Source organism: Patagioenas fasciata, chromosome 2, assembly GCF_037038585.1.
Source record: "Patagioenas fasciata isolate bPatFas1 chromosome 2, bPatFas1.hap1, whole genome shotgun sequence".
Classification (NCBI taxonomy): domain Eukaryota; kingdom Metazoa; phylum Chordata; class Aves; order Columbiformes; family Columbidae; genus Patagioenas; species Patagioenas fasciata.
In genome coordinates this window covers 55374301-55398383 of record NC_092521.1, presented here as the reverse complement: position 1 = coordinate 55398383, position 24083 = coordinate 55374301, and the positions used below count along the sequence as shown (strand labels likewise).

At 40.2% G+C, this 24083-nt stretch overlaps 1 protein-coding gene across 2 annotated transcripts in view; it reads right to left on the bottom strand.

The window, feature by feature from the left end:
* VAPA (VAMP associated protein A) overlaps positions 1–13774 on the bottom strand; it is a 31921-nt gene extending 18147 nt beyond the window's left edge. Inside the window, exon 1 of one of the 2 annotated variants that reach the window (XM_065830875.2) lies at positions 13628–13774. In XM_065830875.2, the coding sequence (XP_065686947.1) occupies positions 13628–13703 (76 nt within the window). In that variant the 5' untranslated portion in view covers positions 13704–13774. The remainder of the gene's footprint in view (positions 1–13627) is intronic. The other variant, XM_065830876.2, reaches the window with a different exon arrangement.
* Positions 13775–24083: the final 10309 nt, after the last annotated feature.

The window sequence follows — 24083 nt, the reverse complement described above, 5'->3', positions numbered from 1 at the left end:
ACCCAGGTCAAAGCTGTTTTTTATCTGAGCACTTAAACTTCAGACAGGCTCATGTCTAACTGTACTCACTACACAAAACACCTCACAGATACTCATCTACTGTTGTTCGCCAAATACTTCCACTGCAAACTGCTTAAACTATCTTTTGTCTTATATTTGTACAACTTAAGGCAATGGACTTGCAGATCTGCAACTAGGGTTTTCAGAAGCTGTGGTAATGTAACTAATAAAATCCTCAAGCTATACTGATACTACAGTGATGTCTAACAACAAGAGATCATTGCTTGATAAACCTGGCATTTTAATCTAACAACCTCTAGGAGTCAGAACTACTTTAAAGAGGACAGGGAGTTCAGCAATCCACTTAGCAGTGTAAATTCAAGATACCAATTACAGCATCTTCCTAGAATAAAAGTTCTAAGAGTGCCAGGTTATTCCAACTGTTTTGAACAGAGTGGTGACAATCCATGCCGAGATTTTTCCTGTCTTTTTGACTTATGAGTGCCTTAGAAACGAATGACAGACACCTACCTAATCACATTCAGAAATACTAGAGATCTCAAAAAACACCATGTACTGAATTTCTATTTTGGCAATTTTACAGTGAAGCCACCACAACATTAATGCCAGGGTTACCTCTGGCAACTACATATCTCAGACCAGAGAAACCAGTGGGCAGGAAGAAATGACAGAGATTCTGCAGAGTCGGTTTCCACTGCTGAAACACCCTGCCAAGTTTCCCGGCTTGCCACAAGCTCGCCAGTCACACTGCTGTAAAATCAAAATACTATGTATTTATTACTAGGCAGGTAAGACATGGACAGAGATCTTTCAGACCAATGGTGTCATTTTCTCTTAAAATTCAGGTCTCCTCCTGTTCTGTGGCTCCAAAATTCATCCTACTCCTGCCTAGAATGGTCAAACATAAGGGAAAAAACGATGACATTAATATGGCTTTCCAGAGCACCAATGAAGAGCTTACACAAAGAGCTCCTCAGTCCATGGTACACATGGAAAGGGCAAAAGATCACTGTCACTATCTCTAGCCTTTGGTAGGACAGAGAGAACATAAACTTCTTGATACGCAAACCTGCTCTTCTCAGAAGTTCCATTCAAAATTAGTAAGGCTGTCACAATGTACACACAGAGACTGTCACAGAATATCACCTCTACCTAAAATTGGATAAGAAATTATTGTTGTATTAGATTACATAAAATCTTTGATAATTAGAAGGCAGATAACTTGTAGAGTTGTACAAAAATGAGCATACATTATTAAACAAATTCAACAGCATTTTACATTAAACAGTTTAAGTGTTTAGTATATTGTCCTCTTCAATTTAAGACATTGAATTGTAGCTGTTATAAAGGCTAATAATACATAAGCTGATTCTGCCAGAGAGCACTCTATTTCATGCACAGAAATAAAGTTTATTTAAGCTGTAAACTGGCACAGTAAAGTGATATATCCAGCCACATCTAAAAACAATACAAGTACACATCAAAAAAGTACACAGACTGGCCAAAGGAATCCAAACTCCTTAAAATGTGTAAATTACAGCATTAATTTTAAAAAAATCATTTGGATTATATGCTTTCAGTGGGATGTTGTTTTTTCACAACTGCTTCATCACCTTTGAAATTCCAAGCACTTGAAACATACAGAACACTTCAAGACACCTTTACCAAAACAAACTTCGGGAGGGTAGTTTTCTTTCAACACACAATAAAGTCAGGTTGGGCAGGCAAAGAAAAATCATTTGCTCTATTTGACAATTTGAGCCTAATGAATGACAAAGGAGTTAAAAGTCAGGAGACAAAATCTGAGAACAAGTTAACTGACTTTTATGATAGACCTGACAAGAACAGAGTAAGATCTCCATCCATTCTGCCAGAATTAAAAGTAACAACAGAATAAAGAAAAATATATTTATGTAGCCCCATATCATCTACATTCATATGATGCAAGAAAGAATTCTGTACTTGGGACAAAATTTGTTTTTCTTTCCCATTATTTGACATAGCAATCACAGAACAGGTGAGGTTTGAAGGGACTTCTGGAGGTCATCTGGGCCAAACCACCTGCTCAAGCAGGGCAACCCAGAGGAAGCGGCCCAGGACTATGTCTCAATGGCTTCTGAATATCTCCAAGGATGGAGACTCCATAACCTTCATGGGCAACCTGTGCTCAGTCATCCTCAGAGTAAAAAATGTATTTTCTGATGCTCAGAGGGCAACTCCTGTGCTTCAGGTTGTGCCCATTGCCTCCGGCACTGTCATCAGGCACCACTGAACAAAGCCTGGCTCTGTCCTCCTTGCACCTTCCCTTTGGGTATTTACATAGGTGGTAAGATCCCCCTGAGCCTTCTCCAGGCTGAACAGTCCCAGCTCTCTCAGCCTTTCCTCACAGGAGAGATGTTCCAGTCCATCATATTTGTGGCCCTTCATTAGACTCGCTCCAGTATGTTCCTGCCTCTCTTGTAGTGGGGAGCCCAGAACTGCACCCAGTGCTCCACCTGTGGCCTCACCAGTACTGAGCAGAGGGGAAGTATCAACTCCCTTGACCTGCTGCCAGCACTCCTCCTAATGCAGCCCAGGATAGCACTGGCCACCTTTGCTTCAAGTGCACATTGGTGATTCATGGTCAACTTGGAGTCCACCAGGACTTCCAGGGCCTTTTCTGGCAAAGTTGCTCTCCAGTTGTTCAGACCCCAGCTTGTACTGGTGGCCGGGGTTGTTCCTCCTCAGGTACAGGACTTTGCAGTTTTCCTTGTTGAACTTCACAAGGTTCCTGTCATCCTGCTCTCCACCTGCCAGTTCCCTCAGCACTTGTGGGTAAATTCCATCATGGCCCATGGACTTCTGTATGTCCAGTTTACTTAAGTATTCCCTGACCTTATCATCTTCCACCAAAGGTAATGAAGGACAGATGTCTAAAAATGAAAGACAGTGTTCCGCAGTAAGTAAAAACTACCCTGACTGTCCAATAAGAAAACATCTTAAAATGTATCAAAGTGCATCAAAAGCATAACAAAACACTTATTTCTCCAAAGGGTATTTTATAGCACTTTCTGAACACAGCATAAATACAGCAGCTGACACAAAGAATATGAATGTTTTTGATTTACATAGATTAGTTTTAAGAAATTAATATTCAAACCTATGTGAAAACAATCTGAAGAGAATCCATAACATGCATTGCCAATGGACATAATTTTTTCCTCTTGAAATACCAAAACCATGACCATTCAAACACCTTCTTCAAATGCAGGAAAAATTCTGACTCAAATCACCTATGTTAAAATTATTCATGGTCTATGAAGCATAACAGCTTAGCTTTCATGGATTAACACTTCAACACTATAGGTCTGAATGATAAGGAATAATCAGCGGATGAAGGTGCAAGATTAATAATACCTACAAATAACCATGGCTCTCATGTAGATATCCATATATTAGAGCAATAATAATCTTTCACTTCTTATTCTATCTTGGCACTTGAGGAATAGTTATTAGTTTTGTCATCAACCTGCATGTAAATGTCAAAATGTAAAAAAGGCTTTATAAGAAAGCTTCACACCTCAATGTCCTCAGCTCCTGAACGCTGATTCTAGGCTAGCACTGTTTATCATGGATAGCATCAGATTTTATCTGAGCTACCCACAATGACAGGTTGTCGGCATCCATGCTGCTGCTGATGTATCTGTCAAAGATTTTTCCTTCTTAAAAATGCTGAGACAATGCCCATGTATTAATCCTAAGAGTTCATCTTCCTCTGTTCAAGGGGCAAACAGGGCCTATTATGGCTACACAGCTTACTAGAGGTGCTTGTGCAGATGCTAGCATGCATGCTTTACTGGGGGCTGGTGTGACAGAAATGGGAACTGATATATTTTGCTTGCCATTCTCACAGAGAAAAGACAGGAATGCAATACAGCGGCACTTCAAAGCAGGAAAAAAAAAAATTATTACATTTTCTTTCTGTATTAAAATTTCATATTCACCCCAGCTCATTACTGACATGTTAGTGGCCAAAAGAACACAGTAAAATGCAATAAGCATCCATATCAAGGGTAAAGTATAGCCACAGATCACTACCACGAATTCTGGTAAAGAAAACATTATCTACTTTATATATTAGATAAAATACAGACTAAAATGAGATTTTCCTGCATTTAATGTTAAATATGGACAAAGGTTTCTTTAGTCTCAACACTAAAGTTGTTGGTACAACTTTACAATTTTACAACAAATGGTACAACATTGAATAATCTCACTCAAAGACATTAATGCTTGTATTTAGCTTAAACTCTAAAATCTGGCTGTCTGAGTCCATTCAGTCATATATGTCTATTAGTAGCTCATAACTGTACTAGGATAAAGTCTTAAGAATCTAATGATAAAGTTATTCATTCCAAAGCGCTCTCACCATTGAAATAACAAGAACAGTAAAAATATTGGTAAGAAATATTGGTAACACTTCTAAACATGAACATTTAAATCAGCAAATTATGCCAAAAGTCCTGAAACATCTGAGTAATACTGACAAGCAATCTTCCAATACAAATTCAATATTAAAAGTTTAGTTCATTAAGGGCTATGTTACAAATCCCTTCTGCTAGAGCAACTATTCTCTCTACTTGCATGAGGTAGGATAATTAATGAATTTTATAATTAGAGAGGCTCTTGGATTTCAAAGAATACTAGCAGATTTGAACAACAGAACTAAATAAACAAGAAACATTTTTTCTTTTAAACTTGCTTAATATTTTAACCTACTATAGCTTACAAAAGGTTTCAGTGACGCTGTTTAAAATATTCAAATATTCAGCAGCTTAAATTGCACCCTCAAATATGAAATTTAGTATTGGATACACCTTTCTGATCTGAATTGCAACATACAAGATACCCTTCAAACTCTGTAGCAGTAATCAGAATACTTGTAATTGTCTCAGATGGCAGCTGTAGTAGCACATAGAAAATCAGTCTTTTCACAGACCTCAGCAAAAGCTGTTACCTAGCACTCTTCCTGATGTGCTTCAAGAACTGGGTATCAGAGGGCAGACTCCAACATTAAACAGAACACCAGAGCTCCTGTGGCTTTCAGGAGTTTCCTTACAAGTGGTATCTCAACAGTGTAACAAAGTAACTTTAGAAATAAACCCATTTCATATTTTGCCCAGTGTGGCCAAAAGCCCAGAAAGTTATTTTTAAAAAACCCAGTTTCAGGTGTTTGACTGTTACGTGCTGTCCAACCTCAGCACATAACATAGAGCCTGGTCTAAACATGTTTATGTATCAGATATTAAAACTTCCTACAGACAGGTCTAGCTAATACTGAACTACCTCCCAAACACATGAACAACTTGTTTCAGTTTCAGGGTAACCCTTCAATCTCCGAAAGCACAGACTATAGGTCTCCAACTCCCAAACTTCCAAAAGCCAAGTACAACATATCCTACAGTCACTCAGGAAAAGAAACACACACTTTAAATAAAAATTGCATCCAGCCACAGATAGGGTTCCAAACTCCATTCCCTCACTATCAAAGTACTGAGGCAAGCTAATGCTTTCCAGGACCAGTCAGTTCCCTTCTATAGACGCAGCTGAAGTTCCACCTTGAGCTGTGACATGGAAAATGTCTAGTAGATGCCTAGTAGACATCCAAATCAAAAACAAAACAGTTTTTATCTTAATTGGGTCTACTAGACTCAGTGGCCATATTAAGATGGTAGTGGTAACATGTTAAATATGTTAAATCAACATAATACTCCTATGAATTATAATCACTAAGTTTACTTTATACATGGACTGGTTACTTCTATGCATATGATTTTTTAATTTATTAACATCTCTTCTTACAAAGAAAAAAAATATTAAACACTCATCTCAGCCAAGGCATTCTAACATCTTAGAAAGTAATATAAAATACCAGCTCCTTGTTAAAGTACATAATAAGGTACCACCACTGTCCTACCAAACTTTTAGGAAAACTGTAACCTCATGACCTAGGAGAAGCCTTCAAAGTCCATGTGAAACAAACCATTTTGTAAGATGGTATCTAATGAATTTAAAACTCTGTTGCCCACATCACTTTGAGAAAGTTGTTTCAGACTGACATGATTCAGAGTTGAAATTCAACTAGTTTCTTATGATCTAAATACATTCACAGTCACTTGATGCCAATTCATTTTTGCACCAATCCTACCCTTTAGCCTACATAGCTTTTCCCTAGTGCTTACCTCTTCTGACATATTTATAGATAGCAATCAGATCCCCTTTCAATCTTCATTTTGCTAAGATAAACAAGCCAAACTATTCTACTTCACTTATGTTAATCATTTTTTCTTTGCACCATTCCCATTTGGGTTCATTTTCCCTGACTAGGTGTTGCCAGGCGTGCGTTCAGATAAAGCTTCATCAATGCCATAAACCTTGACATTAACACTTCTCTCACTACAAAACTACAGTCTCGTATTTTCCCCCTTTCACGACTCATCACACTTGCAATAAACCTGTGATTAAGTGGTAGCTAGTTTTACTCCTCCTTCATCACTTTCAAATAAAATGAGACAACAGTAGTTTTATTATTAGCACATATCAAATGTACCTTTTTTTGCGTTCAACACATCTCCTAACTTCGCATTACTAATGAGCTCTACCAGCACAGTCCCACCAATATTAAGGTCATTAATGAAGATACTAAACCAAGTTCAAACACAACACGGATCCGTCCTTTAGAAATGTGCTTTTGCCACGAAAGTTTGGACCAGATGGCCCATGAGATCCCTTCCAACACGGTATTCTATGATTAAGCTTCAAATAGCCCAACAGCTGTGCTGCATTTTATTTCATAGCTTGTCCCTTTTCCACCTTTTGTTTTTCCACTAAGTTCTTTCACCTGTAACCTATTATTTTAGCAGATACCTTTGTATCAAGTAGTCAATATTCAGGTCATAGAACAGACCCTCCTGGAATATATGTCAAAATGTGTGGAAGACAGGGAGGTAGTCAGGGACAGTGAACATGGCTCCATCAAGGGCAAATCATGCCCAAGTAATCTAGTGGCCTTCTATGACAGAGTGACTGCATCAGTGGACAAGGGAAGAGCTATGGATGTCAACGATCTGGACTTCCATGATATAGGTCGTAAGACACTGTGACAGACTGCCCAGAGAAGTTGTGGATGAACCCTCCCTGTGAGTGCTCAAGGCCATGCTGGATGGGGCTTTGAGACACCTGGTCTAGTGGAAGGTGCCCCTGTCAATGGCAGGGGAGTTGGATTAGATGATCTTTAAGGTCCCTTCCAACCCAAACTGTCCTATGATTCTGTGAAAGAATGTAATGACATCCAGTAAATCCAGTGGCAAGATCAGATTTTATATGGGGAATGCACACAGAAGAGATGAAAAGTACAGATAGAGAAGCAGGTCTCAGATCACAATGGTACATTCTACCTGGCACACTCATGCTGCATTTTATTCCACGTTCCATTTATCTCCATGTCTATAATTCTTTTTTTCCTTTAAAGCTTTGCTTATTATCGAGGTCAGACCTGTTCAAGCATTGAAGTGTCAAATTAAGAATTACCCCAAGTGAGACCACATTTTGAGAAACACAAGAGTGGAAAATTCTAAGGTGACTAGTTTTTTAAAATTCAGACAATTATTTTTCTTTTCTTCCTTATTCATGTTATTAAAAACCAAACACCTGATGTCCTACACCAAGATAATATTTAGCAAATTGTCTTAATTCTCAAGACCTTGTTCATATAGAGAAATAAAATGAAAATCTTTAAATTACATAATCATGTATTTCTAAGTACTTTCAAACCATAAAATGAAATATGACATCTACATTGCAAAACAATTCACAATGCAATGAAATAACTGTACACAATACACACAAACAAAAAAAAAAAGAGCATGAGAAACTAAAAAGGCCAGGATCACTATGCACTGGATAAAGTCTTACTACCTTTAGGAACATAAAGTTACCAAAATTCTATCTTGCGTTTCTGAATTTTTATTTTCAACAACACCACATCAAAAATCGTAGAGTCATTTTGCTGAGGGTTTGTTTGTTTGGGTTTTTTTAATAAATTAGTTTATACACAGTTATCTGGCTCATCTGACAATAAAAGCCTTGTAATTCAACAACTTTCACACTGGAAAATGTAATACCCATCTAATTAGTCAGTGATTTTTTTTTCCACTTTACACACAGCAGGTTTTCTCCAGCAGACTTTTCCAAGATGAATTTATGACTTGTAAGCTGAGTGTGTAATAATCCTTTAATGACTGATGGTCACAAACATCTGGTTAACAAACATCTCCCAAAGACAAAGTTGGTCAGAAAGTAAAACATTTACAAACCACAGTTAAGCCGAAACAGGAACAATTTATAATACCACAATGGACAGTCAGTGCACTAAATACTCAGATCTATTAACTGATGCATAAAACAGCTACTCTTGTTCATGGTTTCTACTTTTCAACTTGGCCTTGAATAATGGTACAGTGTTCATGTATAATACAGTATTTTTTACAGTATTAATAACAACGTATTGCAGTGATGAGAATGCTTGCTTAGGCTATCCACAAGTAGCATGAGTAGGCATTTTAGACTAATTATAATGTAAAGGTGAAGCTTTTATACCAGTGACTACACCAGAAGTATAAGACAGTGAGGTTTCGATAGTGTTTCCCTGTTTAGTGAAGATGCAGTATTAAGTAAAACAGTCCTACAAATTGCTGGTAAAGGATAAAACTTCCAAATCTTCACTGCTGTATACCACTATCATCACAGGAAAAATCTACTTCCATTGTTGAATCTTAAAACAAAGGGCAAACAAGATCTGCCAAAATATAATCTAACACCTACAATATGCCTGACTTCACAAATCAATACAACATCAGTACAACTCCTTTTTATTAGTCAGTTTTAAATGCAGTCTAGCACTGTGGTAGAGATACATTTTTACATAATATCACCTCCTAAGAAACACGTGGTAAAAAAAAAAAAACTCCCTTTCTCTTCCTCAACACATTCCAAGCAATAATTTTATATTTCGATTTTCATTAATACCTATCCACAAGCAAACAAACAAAAATCACTAAGAAATATTACATCTGAGCCAGGAAACAATGGACAGAAGTACAGATACATAGGAAGAGTAAACAATTCCAGGAATGGATTTTAAAAAAATATGTCAAAGACTACTTGGTGAGTACTGAGTCATTCTACGGGATGTTCAATCTTTGTCATTTACCAATACTCAGCCAGTAAAAATATTAACTTCAGTGGAATCATTTCAAAGTATCAAAAAGCCACAACTGTGTTAGTAATCAGTTACAACCATTTTTTTCCCCTCTGCACTCCCACTGTTTAGTTTCAAAAACGTTCCTGAATGAAGATATCAGTAAACTGACATCCAAATCACCTTTTTTTTTAACCCACCGTAGAAAGCCAGTACATCATATATTTGCTAGTGCTTTGAACAGAGTGAAAACAGGTGTAAAATCCAACACAATCAAGACACATACAAGTAAGGCATCAAGATCACATTTGAGGACTTCAAACTCTGCTTGGACTAAAAAATAACGTGGGCCAATTCTAGCAACAGACCTTGAAGGCAGGGGATGGATTTAACGTTGAGCTATTTTTACCTTTAAATTCCACCTTCTCGACTTGCAGCAACACATAGCCTGTGGCTTTCAATGTTACCAACAGCAGTGTAATGATCACAAAATAATTTACAGTAATGTTTTTGTATTATTTAAAATGCATTGAAATCTGCATTTCAGAATGAGCTGTAACGCTTGAGTGAAGTGCTCTCTGCCTCACCTGGAAAGAGTCATTTGAACATATACCAGCTGATAGCAGATTTCATACACTAACAATCCTAAATTATTAATTGGATTAATAAACAGAAATTACACATCCACTCTTATATTGACCCCTCATCAAAGGGAAAATTTATTGTACACAGACATGCTGAAAAGTTTATTTTAGTCTGCTTACTTGCTGACTTATTTCTAGCCTTGAGGTAATAAAAAAGAAAAAGTGTGTCTCATTTATTTTGAGACCTTAACAAAGGTAAGATAACTGGATTTCACACACTTTTAAGCAAGAATTTCAGTAAAGCACATCAATTTAGAATATACAGACATTTCTATAACGTTTGACCATTGCCATTCAGACACCTCTGATTCACATGAAATTGAAATTCTGAGCACTGTCTACTAATCTTCCAAGGCTCATCAAATCAACTGGTGTTGATTTTCAATTAGGTGTTGCAGAAGCATGTCTTCAGGATGATTTAAAGATTTGGCGAAGTTTTTTTAAAAAGAACCATCATCCAAGACCAGCTTAAATACATGTTACTTAAAACTGTAAGACTGGCTTCTTTGACTTAAGGAAGACCTAGTTCCCATAACAATACGAGAAATCTTTGAACTGATAAATTCAAGTGCTGCTACTTAATCACACAACTGTTTAAAAAAAAAAAAAAAACCTCACAAGGAACCAATTCCAGATTACCATAATCTTCACTGAACTAGACCTACAAATAATTATTACATGTACAAGTCACATGAAAATACCTCAATAAGCAGCAGCGGATGCTCCACCTTCCAAATTAGTGGCTTTTAAGTGTCTCATGTTTCAGTTCTTTGTACCCAGTCCTAAACAATTCCAAACAACTTCAGATTTGAGAAGCTAAACAAAATACATTAGATTAAAATACAGAAGCAAGCTAACCTACAGGAGTAATATGGATACAAGAACCATGAGGCAAATTCTCAATATTCCAAATATTCCACATTGAGTTCTCTGAAAGTTGTATTACATAGTGTATATCAGTTGCCTCACATTTGTACAACACTCTGAAATGTACTTATTTGTTTTGTGATTTTCCTTAGGGATTCCTGATGGTTCCACAACCCAAAGAAACCTAGTTATCATGGAAGCCATGGAAGTTCATGGAAACCATCATGGGACATGCTCTTTAGACCTCCCCCTAAAGTGTGTGGAATAAAATTCAGAATAAATGTATTATAGAGCTTATTTTTGCTGATTGACTAAAACAGATCAGGGGGAAAAAAGAAAAAAAAAACACAACACAAACCACCACAACCAAGGAGAATTTTCATCAGGCAACGATGAATTTGATGATGAGTTTAACACTTTAACAACAACTCCGTAAGATAAGTCCTATATACTTTTTAACTTAAATCATTGTTTGTGCAGGAGCATATTAACACATTTCACTCTTACCCTAGAGGTCAGCAAGTCCATTACAAGTTCCTGAGGCAAGAAAACCAACAAAACTGTTTGTTTAGTTCAGATGTTTAGACTTAACCTATATCTCTGTTACATACACATCTACAGTGTCAGGTAAATAGTAATAATGGATAAATGTCCTAATAAAATAACTTTGTATGACCAGCTACACAGAAAATAATATTTTTTTAAACAAAGTTGTATAATTTTCCTACACTAAGTTACACTTATTCTGAGTCACACATTCTCTTACTAACAGATTACTTTTTAAAATATTACACTCTGAATTCCCTTCTGCCAATATTGTACTCTTCAAGGCAGCACTTTAGAGGTGAATTACTGTCTGTGGTCCACAAACCTTTTTAAACACCTCATAATAATAAGCAGTTAGAAAATATTTATTGGGAATGCACTCAATGCTCTCTCAACAGATAGCTCTTTCTATAGTATATTACTATAACAATATAGTAATAGAGAGTGCTTTCCATGGAGTATTAAGACTGCAGTCTCATTATGCTTCAGATTTTGTTTTTGCTTAGTCTGCTCTACATAAATTTTCCTAATATAGGCATTAGCCTGAAACCAAAGTTTATGCCTAAAGAATACATATTTCATGCTCTAAGTACATAAATACACAGCACAATAAAGATCAATGACTGACAATGGCTTCATCCAGAAAGAATTTCTAATCTAGTATTTATTCCATATTCCCTGTATCAACACTTTGTTTCATATCACATAAATATGCCTTACTTCCAGCTTGAAGACAGCTCAACATTTGAAAGCCCTGAATTAGACACAGCAGCCTTCTTTAAAAAAAAAAAAAAAAAAAAAAAGTATAGTTTGTTAAAAATCTCTTCGACAAACTAGCATTATTTCTAAAAGCCAGACCAGCCAAAGGTATTTTGGGGGAATAAAGTGTTCTTCTCTAATATAAACATTAATTTTAGTTGTCCATTTAAAGACTTTTACAACATCATAAATTCCACTGTGTCCCTCTACAGCAATGAAAAATTGGTCTACTGAAAATGGAAAATAAAATAGAAACATTTATAGGATTAGGCAAGAACATGTGCTGACACTAGTCACAAAATTTAAAATGTAACTTCAGATAATATTAACAGCCCTAAAAAAAAAATATCTAACATTGCTGATTCTAAATCTGAAATGTTCTGATATTTTGCTGAATGCTCCTTATGTGTATGAATTATAATCACAGGATACTACTAAAAACTTCTTATTCTATCATGCTTTTCTTTATGCCCCTACCTTTCGAGCATCACTCATCTTTGGAAGACCCTGCCTTTCCACGACTAATTTATTAAGAGAGAAAAGACATGGTAACAGCACTAACTAGAACCTATTTTGACAGAAGCATGTCATGCCAGTCACAGTCACGCAGTCAGCATGCAACACCCAATAAAGCGGAAACTTCCAAAACGCACACATTCCTTTCCGTCGTTCCCAAGAGAGGAGCGAGCTGCCTGTTTACGTCCCTAGAACCTGCCTGAAACATAAAAATTTGATGAAAAGGGTGGCGAGTCATTCGCCAGGCCAGGTTGCATCGAGAAAGGGTGCAAGCGCCTGCACACCGCCTACTCGCACAGGGTGATGGTGCAAAACCGCACCGGCCCCCGCGGGGACACCGGCTGGGACCGGGCTCTGACAAGTGCCCATGGCCGGCGCTGCAGGGCGGGGAAAAAGGCCAGACCCGAGGGCAGACTCCTGAAAGCGGGTCTTCTCTCCCCGCACGGCGGCAAGGCTTCAATCGCCCACTTCGGGGCCTCTCCTACCCGCTGCTGGCAGAAGAAGACCGCACAGAGAGGGACCAGCGGCCACAAAAATGACAGGAAAGCGACTCTCCCTCGCCGGGACGGCTCCCGTCTCTTCCCTGAGCCCCGCTGCTCCAGGGCCGGGCCTCCCGAAGGGAGCGGTGACACGCGCCGGCACGCAAGGGGACACTGTGGGGGGGGAGGGGGCGGACTGGCCTCCCGGCGAGGGCCGGAGGGGGGCGGCCGGCCGCCGAGCGCCGCGCCCGACAGAGAGGGCGGCGGGCGAGCATTCGCCGTGGGCCGGACCGCGGCACTGCCGGGGCCGCGGACACGCTCTCGAGTCCCCACGGGATCCCAAGATGGCGGCGGCCGAGCCCGTACACCGGCTCGGCGGCGCCCCCCCACTCCTCGACGGACCCAGGCGGGCAGGGCCCGGCACCGCGGCCCGGGGGAGGAGGGGAACCGCGGAGCCTGGAGGCAGCCCAGCACCGAGGCGAAGCGGAACACGCCGCCGGGCTGGGCCGTCCCGCTGCCCCCTCCCCACCTCTCCCCCGCGCCCGGCTCCCCCTCACCTTTGAATTTGAGGTCGGTGGGCGGATCGAGCACCAAGATCTGCTCGTGCTTCGCCAGAGCCCCGGCGGCCGCCATCTCGCTCGCTCGCTCCGGCGGGAGGAGGAGTGGGGGGAGGGAGGAGGAGCGGGAGGAGGAGGGGCGGGAGCGGGAGGAGGAGGGGCGGGAGCGGGAGGAGGAGGAGGAGGGGCGGGAGCGGGAGGAGGAGGGGCGGGAGCGGGAGGCCGGGCGGCGGCGGCGCCGCTCCCTCGCGGCGGGCTGGCGGTCGCGCAGCGGCTCGGCGCGCGGCTGCGGGCGCTGCCGGCGGGGCGCGCGGGCCGAGGGCGGGCGTTGCCGCTTGCGCGCGCTGCCGTCTCGAGTGTCCCCGCGCCACTGGCTCGAGGCCCGGCCGGCAACGCCACCCCTCCGCGGGCACAGGGGTGGCAGTGGCGGCGGCCCTCCCTGCGCGCATGCGCCGGCGCACAGCTCGCGCCCAGCGGCTGCCCGCCTCCCGCGCCGCCGGTTGGAGTGAGGCCCAGCGGCCCGGCCCTCGCAGGCACCCCCGCTGGAGCCGCCGGAGGTGAACAGGAAGAAGCGATACCCCTGAAACACACACACACAGAGCTCGGGCAGCAGACGTGCGCCGAGGATCAGCGGGAGAGTGAGGGAGCCACTGGCTCAGCGCTTTGGGTGGTCGCAACGCCGCTGGGGAGCTACCGCTCCCGGCGTGCTGCGCGGCCGTCGGGCGCGGGGTGTGCTGGGAGTTGTAGTCTTGGCGGGACACTGAGGGGGCGCAGGCAGCCGGGGTGGGTTCTCTGTGAGGCTGTGGGAAAGGGCGGCCCTCGGCCCAGGGTTGGTTTAGCCGACCCTTCCGCTGTGGCTGGAGAAGAGAGGGCGAGCCTGGGTGCCTCATAGAAGGAGTTGAGAGAGAGGCACGGAAGGACAAACTGGGTAAACACTCCCAAACTCTCCACGGCTGCTGAGGGCCTCGGTTTGTGCCTGGGCTGCTCACAGGTGAGGCTTGAGGCGCTGGAGCCACCTCCTAGCTGCTGAGGTACTCGCATCAGGAGTGCTGCGGCCCAACCTAAAGGCAGCTCTGCCAGGCAGCACCTGAGCACCAAGGTGGGTGGGCCCAGCTCCCAAACAGCCTGAAAAACAGCCAAAAATTCTCTTTGAGTAGAAAAGTTGTTCTTAGGTGAAGGCTTAGGAGTATTAATAGGGAGTCAGTATTGAGAGAGACTGAGCTCTTGCAAAACCTGAATGAGAAATTAGAGGCATTATTTATTAGTACACAGAAATGCAGAGTATTTGCCATCCTTCTCACTTGCACTTTTTGTCAGACACAGTGCTTTCATGGTGGGCCTTATCATTAATACTACACTTTCAAGCAGACGGTGTCTCTTGGGATATTTGAAAACACCAGTGACAAACAAGCAAGAAAAAACAAATAGCCATATCCACCTGAACCTTCATGATTCCTGTGTCTTAAATCTACAGCTGAAGAATATGTCTTATGGTATTTAATTAAGTTTATATTCATACAAGGTTGGAGTGCAGGTGATGGAATTGAAGTCAGAAGGATTAATACATCTGATTTTCCTTTCTTGCAATCTGGTGTAGGTATGCTAAGAACAAGTATAGGATTATAATAACCCATTTGAAAAATATATCCTGACAGTAAATAAATTGAATTACTTAAATGCTTTACCTTCAAAATCAGGTCACCATCATAAGACTTGTGATTCACATAATTTCTTTGGCGAATACCTCTACATGAGCCCCAACCACAAAGGAAGTGGTTTGATGCCATTCTGCAGGTGAGACCCTCTGATTAAGGCTCTGTCTTGACTCCAGCAGAGCCTTCACCCTCTATTTCAGCTGCCTGTCCTCCAGGCCTGCAACTGTCACACCTGCCGATGTTAGCACTTTTCTCCTTGCCTCTTTTACCAACAGCAAATACCCATGTGACTTTTAATACTCTCACTGACTGAAGAAGAAATAAGTGAGAAGTGCTGTAGAAAAGTACTTCAGAGCAGTTTTACCTGATTGCAATTGGCTTCAATAGGTGGCAATATATGTGGCATATATGTAAAAATGTCGCTAGAGCTCTGCATCTCTGGCTGCAGTTTTCCTGCTACAGACTTATTTTATGATACACATAAAACAGCACCTTAAATTACATCCTTTATTTACAGTGCAATATTTAAAGTTATTGTCTGGTGTTCTGCTGGGCTTTGTTAGCAAAACTACTGTTCTGCTTTGTTTATACGTTTGTACCTTTGGGATGTGGAAGATAAACTGGAAGACAGCAGGTTTTTTTCTGTCCTGGTATGTTTTTTTCTTCTTTTGTTAACATAGACATTTAGTTTATTTTAGTCATTCTCTGTTTCTGTTCAAGAATCCACCAGAGATTAAGCCACAGTGTACGCTTCTCAGAAATGGTAATTCAGCTCCAGAATTACCTGGTCATTATGTACCAGAAGAACTTCTGGGTCTCAGCTTGCAAATAATCAAGACATGGGGAACTGTTGCAAAATTCTAAATGCCACAAAAGGTTCTGTCTTTTCTCCTTTTAGTGGGGTTAAAAAATAACAAGAGTACAAATTCAAACTAAGCTTCCTTTATGCAGATTTAGAAGACAGAAATACCTCTGTTTTCTAATTCTTTTATACATCTCTCACATGGGAAAATCTGAGGAGAACCAGAAGTTAAGATCTCTCCTTAGTATGACAGCATAAGTCTTGCACATTTTCCTACGCATGGCTTTCAGTGCAAACTCATTAGACCTGCTTGCGTGATAGATACACCTTACATCAGGGGATGTGTGCGGGTTGGGGGAGGACTGGGTTAATCCTTATCACCGGCATATGGAGAGGCAGTGAATGAACACAGGGCACAGCCTCAAGTATGCTGTGGCTCACAGAGGGAGCATCACAGCATCACTGAGGCTGGAGGGGACTCCAGTGGAGCCATAGTTCAGTTTCCAGCTGAAAGTAGGGTGAAAGCTGAATTCAGGCCAGGTCACTCAGGGCTTTGTCCTGTAGGGTCATTAAAACCTCCGAGGACAGAGATTTCATAGCCTCACTGGGCAGCCCAGCTCAGTGCTTGCCTGTCCAGCTTCAATCTACTCATTTTGTGTTATAGCAATGGCAAAGTTAGTATTACATTAAAAAATACATAAACATTGAGTGGGTGGATTAATGGTAATTGTGTATGAACATGTGGTGTTAGTGTAGTTGTTGCTGATGACTGAACACATTGAGAACCTTAATAATGCATTAATCTGTTGTGTTTAGTATCTTTTCTGATCTAATGCTTTTATTTCATCCAGACGGATATAATTTTTTTATATTAAACAACACCTGTGCTGTTGATCAGCAATATCTGGCAACCTTCCCCAACATCTGCTCCATTTCATTTTAACACTTCATTGCATAGTCCAGGAATGAAATCTTGGATCTATTGCAGCTAATAGAGCTCCTGTCACTGATTTTGATGAGATCGTGATGCTGTTCCAGAAGCGTCATTAGTATATTCATCACTGCTTGCCAAAGGATAACATTTGCTTAATCTGAGGTCAACACTTGTGCTGTGTGTTTGCAGATCTTAATTTTTTTCACACTGTGAATATCTCAGTTTGGAGATGGTTTGATGTTTTTCAAAACTGTTTGCTATTAAGTATTAAATAAGCTCTCTCTATACCTGAGAAGTAGCAGAGTAGATTCAGTTTTGTAACAGTGTTTTCCATTGTTCATTACACAAGTAGTTTATTCAGTCCCACCAATTCGGAACTTGAAAATGTCTTGCAATAAAACAATATCACAACATTTTTTGTGATTTCTTGGCATTATTAAGGCTGCCAGGAAAAGCAACTAAGTGTCACATTACTTGTTGTGTTAATGGCAAAATTCTAGATCTCAGTGAAGTATCTCATGCATCTGCACTGCTAAGTCAGTGAATACTGCAAAATGCAAACTTATAAAGGGAAGAGTATGTTTTAATTTCTCTTTAAGGAAATACCTGGCCTTTTGGTGCTGCAGTTTTTTTTCTGAAATACAAAACTCTTCATACAGCAGGCTCTAGTCATCATTTACTTGACTGATAATGAGTTCTATGTATAATTTTAGGCCCACTTGTTGTATTGTACATCAAAGGTAAAATTGCAGTTCACGCTATTATTGATAATTTTTAGCATTATTCAAATGTTGCCACAGAGTGGAACAGTACATCTTAAAGTTTGTTCAACTAGAGTGTATTTCTTTACCTAGTGACATTATTAGAAAAACATAGAATATGTGTTGAATATTCAAGTAGAGAGAAGCCAATAACACATAATGACATTCTCATAAATAGCTATAGCTTTGAATTTTATGTACTTTCCATATTTTGGACCTGATTCTGTTCTGCGGAACACGAAAATTCCCTAGATCATTAACTTATGGAGGAACAAGGCAAAAATTGTATCTTGTCTTTGTGATTTAAGGTGGCATTTAAAGGACTGAATGATTCCTAAGCCAACTTCAAATATGCTAAAAGCCATTAGTACTTTGATAAAGGAAAAAGTTATTAAGGAAATGGATTTTTGAATACTGTTTTCAGGAATTGGTTATTACAATTCATGTATTATACATTCATGAGGGATGTAATGAGATGATTCAATACACAAAATATGATGTGTGTGTATGTTGGTTGTCGTTTGCTGGTGTTGCATTTCTAAAAATGCACAGACACTTAGTAGCCAAAAATGAAATACGCATAGGTGCGTACACAAACATAAGTATGTACTTGAAACTCAGCTCCAGAAGATAAAAACTATCTTAAAAAATAGTCTCAACCTGAGAAATAATTCTGCAGAAGCAACATGATGGTACCCTAAGGTCATTGCATCACTTTTCCAGTCTGATGTTCTTAAAAACAACATAGTGATGTTTCTCAATATTGGTTTGGAGAACTTATCCAGCAACTGGTATTCAAATTTCACCTTAATTTGTTCTCTTAATATACATAGCAGCTCTGCAATGCTAATTCTGCCTTCAGCATCTCCTGAGCAGTCCCACGAAGCCCTCAAATTATATTTTCACATTATGCTTTGGTTCAGTTCTAATGGGTCACAAGGTAAATAAAAGCAAATAATGTCACATGGATGTGTGAAAGACAAGCACTGTACTGAGACGATGCATGACACATGAAGTGCTTTGCCTCTACTAAGTGCTGATCGAGACGCACACTGAAGTGCCGTGTCCAGTTTTGGGCATGATCCTTCAGGAAAGATGTGGGATAATTGAAGGGGGTCCAGGAAACAAGTAGACTGAAATATGGAACTGATTGAAGAACTGAGGTTGTTTAGCCTAAGGAAGACAAGATGGATTCATGTGTTCAGTAGTCTTCAAATACATTAAACACCATAGCAAAGAGAAAGAAAATAGTCTGCTCTTGCTTAATTTGAACAGGGTAGGAAGTAATGGGCATAGACCAGAGCAGGAACTGATTTAGAGCAGATATGAAGAACTTTTTAAGAGTAAGGATAATTAAAGAAAAAGATTGCCTGGAAGTGCAATCCATGGAGTCCCAGTCACTGCCCTTTAAGAACAGGTTAGACATCTGTTTGGAGATATAAATTTAGCTCATCCTGCCTTGAGATGTGACCTCTGCAGTCCTTTCCAGCCCTATGAGTCTATCATTGTGTAAATTCCAGCATGCTCGAAGATTAAACTGATCATCCGCAGTGGAAATGTCCATTCCCCGAGGGCTGAGCTAAAGTCCATTAAACTCAGGGAGATTTTTTTCCAGTGACTTTAATAAGCATTGGATCAGGCCCTAATTGAGTGTGTAATTTGGAGCTGTGTATGGAATTTGGTCCATAATTCTGTTAATGGTATTTGCGAATGAGAAGAATCCAACTCCTTTTCCCAGGATACATTAGTTTGCAATGGTTACAAGAGAAAGTAAACACACTCTGAAGAAGCAGTGCTAGATTTTTCTTACAAAATTGAGTAGAATTGACTGAAAACAAACACAAGGAGAAGATCTCTGGGGAAAAATTAGCAACTTTTCTCAAGAACATTTTAGACAGCTATTTTTTTCATCAATTAAGCAGAGCCAGACAGAAAGAGACAGCAAAAACTATGTTAACAACACCCTAAAAATAAATACGTATCATGAACATTAGAATGAAATGTTTGTCTCTGCTGAAAGATCCAATTAACTAAGAGTCTGAAAATGAACAGAGCAAAAGAAGGGGAGATGTGGAGAAATTCAAACCATCAGTGGATTCAATAGGTTGCATAGTGACTGATGAGGAAAGATCCGTTCCCCTGTAGTCTGTTACTAAATAATATGAGGATTTTCCTCCACTCTGAATGATCAATTAAATCACAACCACTTATGCCAGCTACAGCTCTTTCTCTGCAATTGCACAGGTTTATGTGATCCAGAGGAACACTAACATGGAGAAAATTAAGAGTTTGCAGATTTGCAAAAATCACAGCTCCCGTGGGCACCCACAGCCACTCTGCTCTTGTGGTTTGTGTGCATCTCCTGGAAAATTCTCTGTTACCCTTGTCTTGTGGCAGGAAACAAGCACGTGCACAAAATGCTCCTCTAACGGATGCAGGAGGCTCAGATTACTGATATGGAGCTAATACACACATGAAATCTCTTTGTTCTTGATTAGTTCATTACCTCTAGGAGTAAAGACACAAGGTTTCTAGAATCATCTCCCCACTCCATTTTGTTTGTTGCAGAGGTGTTCTGTTTCTGCACACAAGCTTGAACACTCTACCTGAGAGATTGTTTATGAAATATTTATTTACTTTGCATTCGGGAAAGAAAAAAGAAAAAAAATCAGCATGATATTATTGATGGAATCTTTGACTGCCAAATACTGAATTATTTATAGCTTGATTGTACAAATGATACGCATGTGAACCTGTTAGATTGCAATATGCAATTGATACACTGCGCAAAACCAGGGACATGTCTTTCAGACTTTTTTCTGGTACTTTGGTGGGTCACCTTAAAACAGGTACGAGCACTTTGCAGAGGCAAAGCTGCAACACCCAACAGCATTTCTGAAGTTGCAAAGGGTGAAAAGGCCTACGGAAAGCCTCATGTAGCAAAAGATGCTCTGCCCTGGATTATCTCATGTGGGACCTTTGCACTCCCAACCCATGTGTGCCTGTCAGCCAGTGATCTGTTGCGCTGTGCACAATTCCCTGTTGCTCCCCTTCCCTGTGAACAACGCTTCTACCCTTCAGCAGGTCCTACCTACACTATGGGCACTGCAACCATGCGCTCTGCTCTCCACCTACAACTGTCAGTATTCACCATTTTCCTCCCCCAGCACCAAAGGAAGGTTAGGAGTCTGTCCCAAATCACCCACTGCTTTGGTCCTGTGCCTACCTACCTGTTGCAGATAAATACATAAATAGATGTTTCACGGTTAAATTCATAAAGTTAAATGCTTGTAAAAATTGTGTGAGCATGCCTTTTAATATAGACTTTAACAGTGCAATGACTGTTTTAATTCCACAAGTTCCCTCACTTCACTTCTGTTTTTCAGAGAGAAACACACTATAGTGCATTGAGACCCTTTTGCTCCCACTCCATCACCCCAAAACTACTTCTGTCCTATTTTGCCGTTGGTTTTGTTTGTTTCCGTGTTTTTTCCCCTTCCTTCTCTCCTAATCCACTTTGCTCCTGCCCCTCTCTTCCGGCTGGCTAGCAGACAGACAGGCCAGCAAGCTTCTTCTCCTTTCACCTTCAAATAAGGCAGGTGTATTTTTTCCTCCTTTGTCCCTAGTATGAGAAAAACCAATTTAACATACATTAGTAGCAATTTGATAGAATACCAGAGTCAGCCACTACAAACCTTGAATGTGGTGGGTTTTTTTTCCTGTGCCTGGCCATTCCTTGCATTTTTTCCCTCCCCAAGTAAGGCAAATAATAGAAATTAAGAAAACGGGAATCTATAGTGGATCAGAGAGTAGCTTCTATTCATCCACCACTCTCCCTCTCCAGGCCAGAACCGGGGACTTCAGAGGGTCCCACCATACACAGACGGGAGATAGTATCTCTTCCACATTGAGGCTCCTCCTATTTTTAAATTATGTCTTAAGATCTGAAGCACCATGTTAAATACCCGTATGTCACTTTATTATCTTCATTTTTGCCTTGCCAGCAATTTTGGTATCGATTGCAAAGTTATCAGCAAAGAGATGTGTTTTCTTCCAGATAACTGATAAAGACATTGAACTGCATGAGCACCTTTGAAGCTGTTAAATAACCAATTAGAAGAGAGTAGAAATATGCTGATGTAGCTGCTAATTGGTTCGCAAAGCATTTGATACAGGTAAAACTGATTTTGTATAGTACTGAGGCTTTTTTTACCAGATTGTCATGCAGTGCTACACCAAATGAGTTAAAGTAATCCATGTATATTAAATTAATACGAGTCACATCTCATTGCTTGAATGCACCTATTTTCCATAAAAAATATATTGATAAACATTACGTAAGCTACTACCTATGAATTAATTTCTGTTCGTTCTGTTTGTCTTCAGTAATACTTTGCCCAGGGTCTATGTAATGGTTGTAATTATCCAAACCCATCACATTTATTCTTTACAATATGCCTTGTTCTCTTTTTATCAGTCATCTGAAATTTCCCCTGTGCACCAGTGTTTGTTCAGAATGAATATGAATGACTCCAAGAGCTTCTCCATCAATTTTTGTCATACTCTTGGGAGCATTCAACCCTGAAGATTTAAATGTGTTTTGCTTTCATTGATGAACATTCTCTCACACATACAGTGAAAGTGAAAGTATTTCGTATCACTTCATTATTGTAACAGAAGAAATCCAGCTTTTTGAAGTAGCTTGGTAAAATTGTGCTTTCTTATCTAGCAACTAGACCCAAGGTGAATTCATTTTCACTCACATCAAAGGCAAAAAACAAACAATTGGCTTTTGCTCTTGTTAGCTGTTCAGAAATAGTTGAGCTGGATTTTGGCTTATGCATCAGTAACAGAACTTCTAACCAAGTTAAAATACTGTTTTTTCAATCTCAGGGATGGCTAAGCTGAAAAGATCACTCTTCAGGCAATTTTCACATTCTAAGTTGAGATTCAAAGTATGGCACGTAATCTTCAGCAAATCCTAGGAGGCTTGATCTAGATAGCTTTGAAGGACAGCAAACCAAGGAACTGCATCATTATGTTTTTTACTAAGTCACATTTTAAATCTGAGAATTAGGCTCTTGCTTTAAAAATGTCATGCATTTGGGAAAGCTTATGTATTCCAGCGACATCACACGTGATATTTCTTCGCAATTATTTATAGTTACCGAAAAGTTAAATGATGTTTTAAATCTTATGTTTGTCTCTTAGAGAATGAACTGGATAGAGATTTCGGAATGACTCAGTTGGGCCACTGACTCAATTTTAACAAATTTCAGTAACAACTCATTATAAAAGACTGGACAGGATGGGAAGGCTTCTGGCCACATTAGGACTGACCCGAGTTCTGATTGCTTCAGGCTGGATAACATGGATGGGTTCATTATTAAACACAAGCAGAAATAATTTGCTTGATGAGATGACCAGAGCAACATCTATCAATTATCTGACTACTTTCCTAGAAACTAGACAGTAGAGTTTACTCGAGATTAAACAGTTTTGCACATTTTCAGTTTTCACCATCTTTGTTGCCTTCATGTGGGTTGAGTAGCTAATAAAACACAACACTTTCCTTCATTGTGCCATCATCAGATACCAGATGACATCATAAGGAAATACATTTGCAGTTGTCTCACAGGAAAATTTAAAAATGCACAAAACCACCCACGAAGCCTACTCTTGTATGAGGCAATAGAGCAGGCTGTTCTGATGGTAGTGATAAAGTTGCCATGGAGGCCTGGCAGTGTGGTAATTCAACATATGCCAAAGCAACCTCAGGCTTCAAGGCCTCAAAGCCCTGACTCAAAATTGCTCTTATTCAGTGGCTTCCTAGAAGGATGGCAGTTGAAGAGAAGATGGATACATGAATTGGAAGCATCTACCCTGTTGACAGAAAGGTAACAATTTATACTCATACTCAGTCAAAATCTCACTCTCCATAGACCAGCTTTAAGTACAAAAGATACAGGTAAATTACAACCGTGACATTATAGTAGGAATTATATTTAAAATTGCAGATGACTGCAAAAATTGATAGAGAATGTTTCCATCACCTCGTCACACACCTGTGGGGAACTATGGGGAGTCCGTGGATTCCCTGACAGAGGGCATGGGAACAGAAATTAGCCTTGAAGATATGAAGGCCTACCCATGAGAAAGATGGGAGTAAAGGAGTATCCAGAGATGTTAAGGATGTACCCGTGAGAGAGAAGGGAGTAGAAGAGTAACATTGATGATAGCAAAATTAGCCAATGAGATGTTACTGCTGTAACTTGTAACCAATAGCGAAGGGACACATGAATTG